This window comes from Haliotis rufescens, unplaced genomic scaffold (genome assembly GCF_023055435.1).
Source record: "Haliotis rufescens isolate VD_foot unplaced genomic scaffold, xgHalRufe1.0.p SCAF_11, whole genome shotgun sequence".
Taxonomy (NCBI): Eukaryota; Metazoa; Mollusca; class Gastropoda; order Lepetellida; family Haliotidae; genus Haliotis; species Haliotis rufescens.
In genome coordinates, this window is record NW_025963791.1 from 7,370,734 (window position 1) to 7,385,544 (window position 14,811).

Consider the following 14,811-nt stretch of genomic DNA (forward strand, 5'->3'; position numbering starts at 1 on the left):
TTTATAGTGTCTGTGTGTAGGAGTAAGCATGCATAGTTTGTGGTAGAGAAATATAGGCACATGTTTTTAGTTTGGAATAAGCGTAGATAGTTTTAGTGCAAGAAAAGGCTTACACACTTAGTTCAAACAGATACAGATTAGTATTATGAATGATATTGTTCTAGGAGGAAGTATCAGGTGTTCTGAACATATCGGTTGTAAATGTGTACAGTAGAGGTGGACAGAAATCTAATGTATGCATACTTTGGGATGTAGACAGGTATATTGTCATTGTAGATTCACATTCTGTAATCACGAGGAAGAAATATTCAGCAAAGAGTTTTAAGCATGGTCTGTTAATGGAAAAAGCAACATAGAGTTCAGTGAAATGATAGCGTTTGAAGAATTGCGGTATAACAGTTATTAAAAAGAAACAGAGTGTCAGTATAATGATAATGCTTGAAGCATAGGGGTATAACAGTTATTGGAAAAAGCAACAGAGTGTCAGTAATGTGATAATGCTTGAAGCATAGGGGTATAGCTGTTATTGGAATGAGCAACATAGAGTTCAGTAATATGATAATGTTGGAAGCAGAATAAGACTATTTGAAGGAGAATAAGAGGGAGTCTGAGAAAAATCAAGTTTGCAAGTACAGGCATGTGATTTGTTTTACGGTTGGAACAAGGCATATTTTAATTACCGGTATATTGGACTGGGATCAGAAAGTCAAGATAATAACATGCTATGGCAATGATTGGAATAAGCATGAGAGAATCAGTAATGTGGTACAATATCAAAGAGAGAAGAATACAGATAAATGAACAATGGATTTAGGACAATTATGATTATGGAAATGGTTTTGTCACTTTTATTGATCAATGTGATTGCTTAATTAACCTTTGTGTGGTGATAAAATAGACATTATCACAAAAACCAATCATTTTGGTAATTCTGGTTGTACTGTTACACATAAATATACACATGAAAATGAAAAATATATTAGGTGTAGGATAGACTTACTTATATAGTTGCTGAAATTGCACATAGGGTATGGGAGAAATGTGCTAGTCATCTTCTTTTATAGGAATCATAACAAGAAGCATTGTCAGGTGTCAGAATGATTGGGATTTTGACCACCATTTAGTGTACTACCGTTCACAGATGGCGCCACAATTACTGCAAGATGAATGCCCGACTTGGGAAAGTCATTTTCCAGTTATTTGGTGATAATGGTTTTATGGTTGAATTCTTAATTTCAGGACAAACTGGAATTATTCCATGACCATATTTTCCATCAAGAGAACAGAATGTTGTCCAAATGTTGGCATTAGTGAATTTCATAGGTGCACAATCTCAGTCTGCAACTTTCACCTCTAGTAGAAGAACCAAGTCTAGTAACATTCTGTTTGGTCTCGTAGGGTCAGCTAATATTCATCCATATAATTATTTGAAAATCTACGTAAATGATTTTGAGAGCTAAGTTTGTGCTGGTTGTCTTAAAGAGTTTGGCCAAGACTGCAATCTGCAATCAAGGACAACTTGGTTGTTTTCCCAAATCAGTTATTTTAAACCACTAGCCTGAGCTGTGACTAGCCTGAAATGAGCTGTGGACTATTCCTGAATGGTGACTATTCTTGGTGTGATTCTACAGCAGCTCCATGTGTGTATTTCAGTTGACGAGTCGCCTACAATGTCCTTGGACTATGATACCAGTGAATGGGATCTCTTATGTATGATTTGTTCAGTTTGCTAAAGTTCCTGGTATATGTTGCTACCTTTTTCATTGGGAAGGGTTTTGTGTCATTGACACTTGGGTCAAAACTAGTTTGATCACTAACTTAAGGTTGTGGTGCAGAATGCATGTTAGCCTGAACAAGTCTCTACTAATACACTGTCCAAAACTTTCTTCTCTCTGTTTCATTGACGATGTGTGTGTTCAAAGGCTCTTTTACTCAAGGCATTCCTTTGTCACCATTTTTCACAACTTTTTGCCATTGTGCAAATTCATTACCTTTTTGACTAGGAATTTTGTTTACTTTTAAATAATATTTATATATTTTTATATGTATATTTTATATAAATAATATTATCAGTTTTAATGAGGATTACCTTTTGAATCTGATTGTGAGTCTTTCTGTTTGGCATTATTCAAACTGATTTCTTGCTCTTGCTCAAAATGTGCTCAATCTCTGGATGTAAATAAATGAAGTCGTGCTTGGATGTTTATGACGAAATGAGTGTATGAGTATTACTCATTGCATGAGAATGCATGAATCTTTGCATGCCACTGCGCATTGCAGTCTCACCTTTTAACAATGCACCAAGGAATGTAAACTGCTCTAATAATATTTCAACAGATTGAAGACACTTCAGTGACTCATGCTAAGCATTATCTCTCTAGAGTTTCATTTGTTGTTACTGTTTTCAAACCAACAAGCACCCCTTTATAAGCTCTTTGCCATCACTTCAGTGTTGTGGGAATAATTCGGTGAGAACTATTTCACTCTTAAGGATGTCTGCTGGTTTTATACAAGGCAATAAATAACCTTTTAATGTGATTTAGATTTACTGTCCAACTGGGAATATATTTGCCACATATTGATAAAATGTAAGAAAACATTCTACTTTATATACCACAGTGTAGGTAATCTTTGATCAATTGGACAAAACATGCGCATGTAGGTATGTCTAACAACTCCTAACATGGAGTGTCATTCCATTGATGTCTTCGACCGTCTCCTTGGTCTAGTGGTAGAGCATCTGCCCGGAGAGTCTTGGGTTCAAACCCTAGCTCTGCATCATATCAATAAACGTAAAACAGTGGTACTTGTTGGTACCCTGCAAAATTCTGGAAAAAGCGTTAAACTCCATTTCACCTCACCATTGATGCCTTCATACAGTCCTTTGGCTTGTCTGGTCCAGACATGGCTGAAATAATGCCGATGCGACATTAAATTTTGACTCAATCACTCACTCTGGTCTAGACTTGATTATTTATAGACTGCTTCATATAGCTGGAATGTTGTTTATTATGGTGCTAAACAACACGTAAATCATACAGTCCTATGGCATCACAAAACAAGGTTACAATACAGTGATGTCTCTGAATAGTTAAAAAATGTTGCAAATTTACTTGCATTCTCATTTTCACTTTCTGTAAGCAAGACACAGTCTGTCATAAAATTGCAACTATGTCAGTTTTTAATTATGACGTTGAATCTTTAACAATCAAACTCTGTATCTAAGATTCACATCTGCACTGCTTCATATTGGCAATGCCAGGTAGACTGACTTAAGATAATGTTCTGGGCCCACTTGCACAAAGCGATCTTAGCGCTAAGACTATCGTAAGCCTATGTTAAAGTATGGGTGTTACAATCACCTTAGCGATAAGATCACTTTGTACAACGGCACTCTTGACATCAGACAACAGACAGCAGACATCCTTCATATAGTAAGATTTTAGGAGCCCCTCAACCCCTAACACAACTATCATAGTAGACGTATCTCAGATCATTCCATTCCGTGTAATAATAGCAAAGGCTGTGGTAAAAATACCTACAACATAACAAAACCACTTTAAACTTGATTGTGCACAATCGGTTCATTTTTCTGGTGTTGAGAAGATGTTAGGCCTGACAAGACTAAATTAATTTCTCTCTCATCATTATCAATTTTCTCAACATACTCAAATATCTTTTCACTTGCTGTCCATGGTGCTTTTTGTGTTGAATATGGTAATATTTATTTTAACAGGATGGACTCATTAGTAATAACATAGATTATTTTATGAACATGTTTTTATGAAACATGTGAAAAATTATTTTATTATAAACTAAAGATTAGGCAAGCATTATAATTTATGTATAGAAATGAACAACTAGCATGGTCATTGTTGCAACTGTTTATGTTTTCAGTAGTACACATCTTCTGTCACTGCACATTCTGCATGCCTGTATATATCCAATATATTATGCACTTTCTCATATTTTCATGTAGTTTGTATATGTAAATTCAGATTTATTAGTTTTTTAGATTCTCAACACCTTTCTCCTCTGTTGAGATTTTCAATATCAGTTGTTGGCTTTAAATATCTGTGTTCATAAATACACATACATGTTTTGCAATCATTTTTAAAAAATATTTCTTACATTTCATTTTATATTGTTCTAAATGATGATCTGAGTAAATTCCTTCATTTGTGTCTGTAATATCAGTCTTTATAGTATTTTTTTTTTTTCAAATGTTTATGCGTTTCACTGAAAAAAAATTAAAATGTACATTTTAGTTTGAATGAATTGTAGTAGACACATTAACACAATATAAGGGAGAGGAATGTGTGTGGAAAACAGAATTCGGTGCTTTATTTGAGATCATTAAAATTAGACATAGTTAGTTGCACTAATATCACACTTACCTGTCATGTCCATGGAGCAATCGTGGCCCAGTTGTCAGGCACCACCATTCACTGTGTAGAGTTGCATCCCTTTGTCACATAAAGGTGAAACACTGTGATATTGCTGAAATACTGTCTAAAGCGATGTAAACCCAACTCACTCACACAACTCACTCACCCAATCACTCTCACTCACTCACTCACTCACTCACTCACTCACTCACTCTGAAACCAAATCTCATTAAAGTCAGTTCTGTTACTCCGTTATATTACCTCTATAAATGGAGATCTGACAAACACTCCATTTCAGGTTGCGTCAGATGAACCCTGATCACATATTTGCATCCCCCATGTCTTAAAACACTGATGACTTGAATTATATCTGATTGGCACACTGTGAATTAACAAGTGTTTGGTCCACATTATCAAAGTGAACTCACTGACAGTGTAGATCTATGATGCTGTATAAGATCTTTAAGTCAAGAAGCACGACTCACAACAAGACCCTGTGGGTAGCTTGTGGCAGCATTGGTCATACAAACTGTCTAATTGCTGTGATAGAGCTGGAATATTTCTGACTGTGGCATAAAACAACATTTACTCACTTCCCTGTGCATGCTGTGCATGACTATGTAGGCATGTAGACCTTCACTGTAGTATAGCTCTTCTTCTTGCAGAATCTATGCTTCCTTCAATCTAGGCCATGGCCTTATGTTTTTTTTAGTTGGTTAAAAAGATTAACTAACTAAAATTAGAAAGAAAAAAATTACTTTTGACAATTTTGGGGGGCCAAGTGTTTTACATTTAGGTGCAATGGAAAAAACATTAGATTTCATCCCCGCTGTGAAATGGTGAGTTATGCATATAAAAATCGTTACCCCCCCAAAAAAAACAATCAAATATCGTGATTGTGTGACCTACGGTTTCACTATTTCATTATAATTTGATTAGTAAGGTGAATTTTTTTTCAACCACCAACATTGAATTTGAGACCAAATCTTTTGTGAACCAACTAATAAAACAAAAGGCCCTGGCATGAAACTAATGAGAACCAAATGCATGGAGAACAGTTGTTGTCTTCAAAAGTGTGAAATATCTTGGCATGCAATGTTAAGGAAAGACTTTAGAGTTTTCTTTCTTGGATCAAGTGATTTATGAAAGTTTATGGCATCAAAATGAGACATGTCACTTTTGTACTCTTCCACGGCATGAATTACAGTTTTCAGGGACAAACGATTGGATTCAGCTGTATTCTCTATGTGATTTTCATCAATTCTTGATCCATGAAAAGATAGTTTTGCAGTGCATGGTTTAACTATTCCAGATGTCTTCATGCTTCCCAGGTCAGCCTAGGGACATGGAAACCTAACACTTCCTGTCATTCGTATTCTTCCCCAGTTTTCTGTCTTCTATCAAACTTAACATTTTCCATTGTTCCCTGTATTGAGGAGGGTTAATCTTCTACTAATGGTTTGCTCTGTTTTCATGCAGCCTTACAACGAACTGAACCCACAAACCCGGATGGTAATGCCACACTTGTTTGTAATAATGTGCAAGATCTGTCAACATGTCAACGTGGTCCTCAGAATGTCAGAAGAAGCATGTTACTAAATGGCTGTGCAATATGTTACTACATGCATATTTCAGAGAAAATAGTCTGTTTTGAACCCCTGACTGATAAATATTCTGTCTCTTGATAAAGGGCCAGTCCCTAAATGAGGACCGGGGCGGTCGGATAGCCTAGTGGTTAAAGCGTTCGCTCGTCATGCCGAAGACCCGGGTACGATTCCCAACATGGGTACAATGTGTGAAACCCATTTCTGGTCTCCCCCACCGTGATATTGCTGTAATATTGCTAAAAGCGGCGTAAAACTATACTCACTCACTCAATCACTCAATCACTAAATGAGGACCAAATTGTTACTGACAAAATAGATATGAAATCCTCCCCAGTGAACATGGGTACAGTGATGGTTGATAGCTCATTCTTCTTCAGAAGGAACCTCTTTGGTGCGTCACTGCTGAGCCAATATGCCTGGTGATGATTGTACTCCTATTTGATCCAGATTAGCTTCTGACACTTACAAGGCTTCCATGCTGTAATGTAAGACAGCTACAAAAATGCACATGCCAATATTTTCATAATAATTATTCCCAAAACCTCAAAACTTGTATCACTCCTCTGACACTTTCCTGGAACTTAGTTTCAGCCAATAATCAAATGTTAACTGAAAAGGCCTTTAGGCATGAATGGTTCTGACTGTTGACACTTCTTTACACATATTAATTAAATGTAACATGCCTATGTCATTGTATTTATATTCCTAACCATGACGATGAATTTATGCAGCATGTTGTGTGTATTGTAACAACTGTATGTACTCCCCCCTCAACAGCTGCGCGGATTGTTTGCCTGACAATGTGGTTAATATCAGCCCTTGACAACCTTGTCTCCCCCCCCCCCCCCCCCTCCTTTCTCAGCATGAAACCTGAGCTCCCAGTGCCTTGTCCTCTCATTTTATGAAATGTTTGCAACAATGTTAGATATGTTAATAATATAGTAATGTGATTTGTATATCAGTATTTTCTAACATGCATGATCCAAGTATGCACCTTGAGCAAAAGCATTAGAAATACAATGGAATTTCACATATCGTAGCTTAATAATAAACCCTGTCACTGAGCTATTATGGCCATGATATTTAGTGGGTTTAACTCTTATATTCAGAAGATTAAAAAGCATATTAAGGGGGGATAACTCTTATGTTAGGTGGAGATTACTCTTATATTATGTAGAGGTACTTCTTATGTTAGGTTGAGATAACTCTTACATTAAATGGAGATAACTCTTATGTTAGGTGGTGATAACTCTTATATAATGTAGAGGTACTTCTAATGTTAGGTGGAGATAACTCTTACATTAAGTGGAGATAACTCTTATGTTAGGTGGTGATAACTCTTATATAATGTAGAGGTACTTCTAATGCTAGGTGGAGATAACTCTTACATTAAGTGGAGATAACTCTTATGTTAGGTGGAGATAACTCTTATATTATGTAGAGGTACTTCTTATGTTAGGTAGACATCATAACTTCTGGTATTAGTTGAAATATTGTCAAGTGGCGATAATTATGCATTCAAATCATACACAGTATTATGTAAAGGCAAAGAAAATGTCTCATCCATAAAAAATATTTTATATATTCAGACCTAGACATATTTGTTTTGTTAAGCATCACAGATCCATCTAAAACAAACCATTACACAGTAGGACCCGATCACAAAGGGATCTTAGTGCTATGACTTTTGGCATCGTGGCTCTCTAATGGAAGCAGCCTCACTCTATATCAGCTGAGCCTGTCCGTCACACAGGTTGTCACTCTGTTTTTCATAAAATGAGAGGACAGATGAAGGGAAGAATCAGGGTTCTAAAGACTCAGATGAGGAAGAAATTTCCTTTGGAATTATGAAAAATCTTTTGTCATACAGATCTGCTTTGACGGAAAGCTGAAACAACTGTCAGTGGTTTATTAGTTGTTTTACAAAATGACCGAAATGTAACATATGACATCACAACCATTTTAAAGTGATATTGCTACTGAAACTGATTTCAGAGTTGACAACCCTGATGAACATACTAGATGATACATGATACATCTAAGTTCATGTGATAATACAATCTGCAGACTACTGCGACACTAGTTCAGACATGCCCCCCCCCCCCCCAATTCAAACATGTTTGTTTTGCCATCATGAACAGCAAGTTTGGAAGTTTATCCCATTTGTTTTTCGTCAACCTTCACTGAACTTTGGGCCAAACCTGTGAAAACAAACTAATAAAAGCAGAAGCAGTTTTGTGAGCCACTAACCATGTGATAAGATTTTATGGTTTATTTCTTCCACCCCTTGACCATTGTCAGTATCTAGACCAGCTGTGAGCCGTGGGTCAGGTTCACTGACTTGGTTGATGCATGTCGTTGCATCCCAATTGTGTGAAACGATGCTCATGATGTCAATCACTTGATTGTCTGATCCAGACTCGATTATTTACAGACCGCCATCATATAGCTGGAATATTGCTGAGTTCGGCATTAAACAATAAACAATCATAAACCGGATTGTTGAAATAACTCCAGCAAATATTACCCCAGAATGTAGTCTGTACTTGGTGATGGTACAGATTCAGTTTTGTTGTGACCAATGTTTACCTCATGTCAATAGATGCAGGTATAAGTCTGGATCAGGTGAGAGTGGCAGATGTCTGTGTCATGGCAGATTCATTATGTAGGTTGAGTGGATGAATTATTTGTGACAGTTCACACCAGACTGTATTTAACAATATCAACCATTACTCCAGTTCCAGGAGCAAGGGAGAAGAAAACCCCAGAGAAAACTCCTCAAGTGTGAGTATTTTCAAAATCTTTCAAAAGTATTTCCATGGAATCTAGGTGCAGTAGAGTTCTCAATGTCTTATCAATGACAGCTTTAAGAGAGAAAGATGAAGTCATACCTGTTTCACACAAAAATATTTGTTGCATTAAGATAGTAAGTCAGATAAAATTGTCAGATAAATATTTCTTTTACTTACATTTCATGTCTTAAATTTTTAGACAGAGAATTGAGAGTTTCCGAGCTGTAAGGTATATATATTTAAGATGTGACCTAGACTTACATATTGACTTTAGAATGTAGGACACAACAGGGTCCCATTCCACAAAGTGATCTTAGCGCTAAGACAGTCGTAACTCCCATAATCTAACATGGACTTATGACAATCATAGCGGTAAGATCGCTTTGAGGAACGTGGCACTGGACACAACATTTGAAGGCACATCTTAGCATACTACTATTACTAACTAACACTGAATGGGTCATTACCATGTAGGATACTACAGAAACGTATCCCAGGTACTGGTCTGTATGTAGGTATGTACCCTGGATGCCATCAAAATACAGAAATGTTCCCCGGCTGGACTCTGCATAGCACTAAAGACAATTAATGAGTTCTTTCAATGGGCTGTCAAAACTGTTCCTCTCCAGAGTTTTGGTTTGCCGAACTTGTAGTAAATTCAATCATGGCTGTACATGTTGAATTATCACATCACTTCCTTTAATATCAGGCATGAGATATTTCCGTTTAAAGCCCCCTTGACCTGTTTGATTCTTTTTTGTCATCCTTCAATCACATGCCTGTAGTATGGACGCCACAGTCAACAATATATTTACACTGCATACTTGACTTAACGTTACAAGTGAAACTGAAACCATCTTTCCACAACTTTAAATTGAGACATCCAACCCTTCTTGTGCCTTGCAAAGTGGTCATATTGGGTATGTTTCTGGATGGTTATTTTGGCCAGGGTACATCTCTGTAGTTGCCCTTCAGGCTTACTTACGGCGCACATAGATTCTCCAGTACTACGGAACACGGTATACTTAGTCAGACTTGTTAGAACGGCACGTTCCATTAGTCTTGGGGGATGAGGAAGAGTCACAGATGAATGTCATCATCCAGATTCAAGCAGTGATGGGATCAATCTCTTAAAATCAGATCTTAGTTCTCGCTACCGCTAAACAAAGATCTGAGAACATCCCATTACGGGTCACATCAGACCGACCTTGCGCCAACTTTGACTGACCAATGGATTGACCAATCAGAAGGGAGCTTTCTTTGCTTTACGGCACCAATTTCAAATTGGCGACCACGCTTCAAAACATATTTTGATAAATTCTTGATTACAAATTTGAAACCTGAACAAATGTTTTTTTGTTTAATATTTTGAATTAAGGGTTGTAGTGCTAAAGAATTTTGCCTTCATATACACTTCAGGATGCAGCAAATACAAACTGACAGACATGTTACTAATAGATGAAAAGTAACACCAACAGCATTGATATGATTATTAATACATGTGCTGATGACACTGGCACTAATATTCTATACATGTATATGTGAATTACTGTCCTGAATTTACTTCGGTACTGTTTATTTCTGATCCAATATTACTGTTACTTCTGACCCAAGACACTGAAACTTCTATCTATCTTGCTTTTTTTCAAATGCTTTCATCCATCAATTCTTATTTTTTCTTTATACATTCTGTTTCTTCCTATCATTCCTGCATACTAGAAACCATGACTTGAATAATTCCTGAAAATATGGACTTTAATATAAATTACCATCAATGTTTGAGATGGTGCAAGGGTGGCTTATGTGTCTGAGGCACCACAATTCTCTGTGCAGAGTTGCATACCTTAGGTGTGCCAGGAATTTATGATCCTGGATTCGAACCCATGTTCACCCTGACTATGTTTCTTGGTTTGTCAGCACCATATCGGTGATCGGGGGTTTCACCAAAGTGGTAAATGTCTGAAACCTGCATCACTTTCTGATTTCCTCCCACATCAAGCTGACACACCATGATATAACTGAGATACTGTTCAAAGAAGGGTTAAATAAAACAGGCTGACTCATAAAGACAATTTCAATAATATTCATTACATTGGTGAGAGGAATATACCTATTTTTTCATTCCGTGCATTAGGCACTATGGATGGCCCAGTCATCCAAGGTACCAAAATTCACTTGGGCAGAGCTGTGTCCCTTCGGCATGCTACATTCTCTTCATCCTTGGATGGAGGTTCTAAAGTAACACTTTTCATCTTTGGATGGAGGTCCTAAAGTAACACTCTTCATCCTTGGATGGAGGTCCTAAAGTAACACTCTTCATCCATGAATGGAGGTCCTAAAGTAACGCTCTTCATCCTTGGATGGAGGTCCTAAAGTAACACTCTTCAACCTTGGATGGAGGTCCTAAAGTAACACTCTTCATCCTTGGATAGAGGTCCTAAAGTAACACTCTTCATCCATGAATGGAGGTCCTAAAGTAACACTCTTCCTCCTTGGATGGAGGTCCTAAAGTAACACTCTTCCTCCTTGGATGGAGGTCCTAAAGTAACACTCTTCATCCTTTAATGGAGGTCCTAAAGTAACACTCTTCATCCTTTAATGGAGGTCCTAAAGTAACGCTCTTCATCCTTTAATGGAGGTCCTAAAGTAACACTCTTCATCCTTGGATGGAGGTCCTAAAGTAACGCTCTTCATCCTTGGAAAGAGGTTCCAAAGCAACACTCTTCATCCTTGGAAGGAGGTCCTAAAGTAACTCTCTTCATCCATGGACGGAGGTCCTAAAGTAACACTCTTCATCCTTGGATGGAGGTCCTAAGGTAACACTCTTCCTCCTTGGATGGAGGTCCTAAAGTAACACTCTTCCTCCTTGGATGGAGGTCCTAAAGTAACACTCTTCATCCTTGGATGGAGGTCCTAAAGTAACACTCTTCATCCTTGGATGGAGGTCCTAAAGTAACACTCTTCATCTTTGGATGGAGGTCCTAAAGTAACATCTCAAAAAAGTAAAAATGGAAGCATTTCCTCAGCATGTTTTGTGAATTGTTAAATGTTCAGTTATCAGATGAGTACTTGTGGTTTCATGAATGTGCCTACTACAAGTAGCTCCCTACTTCATAAGTGAGTTTCTTTCTAGGAATGAGAAACACCATAAAAGGGAACACCGAAACAAACAGTAAGCTGACCCCACCCTCCTTAACCCCTTGTGTGCCGTGCCGTGCCCCCTGAGATGAGTCTCAGGTCATGTTAACTTTGGCTGTGCTAGGCCGTGTCATGTCATGTCATGTTAACCCTCGAAGAGTCGAGACTTGTAGTTATTACTGTCCGTTTTGTAGACTAGATGGATCTGGACTTGTTGGCAGATTGAAGCATGGCGTTACTAAGCCTGCAACTTGTCTTGAGTGAAACTCCTTAAGTCTTAAGCATGGTTAACAACATGAGATGGGTTGTTAGAAAGATATTATTTCAGTATTGACTTCTAATATGCTTTTAGGAAAATAGTATTTCAGTATTGTCTTCCTAGCTCCAGAAAAAAACCAGTAACACAATTGAATTTGGTGACATTTGGCATGGATGTTAATGATAGTTTGGGGAATACATTCTGAAGACTTCTATGGTGAGATTACTGCTGTGTTTGAAAAACATTTGATACCAGAGTTTAAAATGGACTCTATGTATAGTAATATTGCAGTTATGATAGAACTTATTGTTGAATGACATGACGACCAATCCCTCCCATCTATTCCCTGACCATTCAGTTTAATGTCATGTGTCTCTATTCCGATTCCTGGTTCCTCCACTTTTTTACATTATATTTAAAACTGTTAAGTCTGTTTGTGATATATTTTTTTTTTACCTAAATTGTGTCAGATATGTTTCTTCTAAAGAATATGGTATTTTTGTGTTGTAATTTCAAGCTTCAACAATATGCCATATGATATCAGGTAATATGGAAGGTTATTAATGATATTTGTGTAGGTAAGAATAAACTATTATAACATAGCAGAAAATGATAATGAATTCTACCCATCTCCTTATCATCCCCCTCTCCAAGTGACAACTTTCATCCCTAGAGCTGTTTATTTTGTATCCAGATGTTCCAGTTTCTTTCCATAATTGTGAATCCTACCTTTAACTGGACCCCTCCTTTAAATGTGGATTGTATCATTTTACCTTGTAGTTCATATCCTATCCCGTACCTTTGACCTATTAGAGGCTTTTAAGATGCTTTAAGTTTCTATTTACTTGTAATGTTAATCTATAATTATCTTAATGTTTCCAATAAATTAGAATGTACATTAAGATATTTGATATTTCCATTTTAATGAGTACATTTATAAGCCTATAGATTGTGTTAATGACGTGTGATTTTTGAGTGATGAAAATGATATGATTAAAATAACTGATTTTAAATTTTAATTGCAACTATGTATGCATATACACAGATAATTATTTGGGAAAATACTTTTGGTAATTTAATAATTTTGAAAAAAGTAAGGCTTCTTTTTTTAATACTTGGTTTACAGATCCTACAACTAAAAACATTTCTCAATACTCTTTCTTTCTACCAAATCTTAACACAGTTATGAAAAAACTTGGTTTGCTAAAACAGGGTAAGGGAGGAAACTCTTGACCATTCAAAAAACGTTTCCTTCTTTCCGTTTTTCTTTTTTTTTTCAACAGATATACTTTTAAGAAATAACTTTTAAAAGAACATGTTTTGATATTGTAAAACATTATTTTCATATTTTTTATGTATTTGGCAAAATATCTGTGAACCAAATAATGAAATAGAGGCCTAAGATGTGATTGCAATACTGCTGACTGCTGAGTAGCTTACACCCCACATCATTGCAGACATGTCTCCCGCAAGGCGGACCTGTACTTGGACGTGCACCATAAACATGGCCACCCTCCCAATATGGTCGATAAGAATCACCCCTCTACTCATAGACAACGTAGCAATTCCCAAAAAAGCCTGAAAGGACACAAACACAGTAAAAGCTACAGGCGAGATTCAGGGGGAAAAGAAAAGCAGTTGTCAGTCCAACAGCAGTCTTCAAATAGGCGCTGTTATATGTAGTTCTGGTATTTCCAGCATTTACAATGTTGACAGCATGTTCCCAACAACTAGTTATATATGTGTGTCGCTCATGACAGCCTCTTGTGCATCAATCATTTGATCATTTGAGTGTGCTACTCCCCGGTCTTGAGACTATCTTAAATATGACAGTTCCAACAAATAATATTTTTGGGGTTCTACAAAGTTTGAATGAACATTTCATCATCATCCATGCATTCCCCATCAGATCCCTTCATTGTTATTTTCTACTTTAACTGACATTAACTGAAAATCTAGCCAATTACGAATATTAAGTAAGATTTCCTCTTATATGTAAAGGTTGTGATTTGAGGTAGTTGGTAGGGAAATACTTTATCATAGACAGTTATCTGGTCATGAAGTTGTTAATATATGGAAACAACTAATTGGTTAGTATACAATTATGGTACGCAAAGGATTGTGCTGAAGCTGGAACTTTCAATAGGACTGCATGGTATTTCCGGTAAATCAGTAAACTGCAATACGCTTTTTAAGGTTACGTATTGCAATATTTTGTTTGTGTCCCGGTATATTGGGGTAAACAAAATATAACATGTTTCATCATTATTTGTATCGCTTTATCTAAAAGTTACACATTAATTCATTCACGAATCATGATATCTTTGAAATTGGTTGACATAATGGCAGAAATAAGAGTGATTTTCCTCTCACATTGTTATCTCCCCTGACTGCTAACTAGCGGTGACCGTCCATGTTGACTTAACACTGTAAACAAGAGGGGGAACCGAAGTTTTGGTTCCCCTTTGGCCCAGAAAACATAAATGTGACAATCTCTTCGAATACTCTAGTTCCCAATTTATCGCAATACATATAACTCATATACACCAATAATATATCACTGATACCTCATAATTTCACTGATATGCATCAGCTTGTTGATGATATCCCTGAAATTCAATAGTTTT

General features: G+C 36.8%; 1 protein-coding gene across 12 annotated transcripts in view; it reads left to right on the forward strand.

The window, feature by feature from the left end:
- Positions 1–14,811, forward strand: part of LOC124151768 (calcium-activated potassium channel slowpoke-like) — a 135,223-nt gene that overhangs the window by 108,322 nt on the left and 12,090 nt on the right. For 3 of the 12 annotated variants that reach the window (XM_048392157.1, XM_048392155.1, XM_048392160.1), the window contains 4 exons: positions 1,654–1,710; positions 5,868–5,900; positions 8,734–8,779; positions 11,921–11,959. In XM_048392157.1, the coding sequence (XP_048248114.1) occupies positions 1,654–1,710; positions 5,868–5,900; positions 8,734–8,779; positions 11,921–11,959 (175 nt within the window). The remainder of the gene's footprint in view (positions 1–1,653; positions 1,711–5,867; positions 5,901–8,733; positions 8,780–11,920; positions 11,960–14,811) is intronic. The other 9 variants (XM_048392156.1, XM_048392161.1, XM_048392159.1 and 6 more) reach the window with 5 other exon arrangements.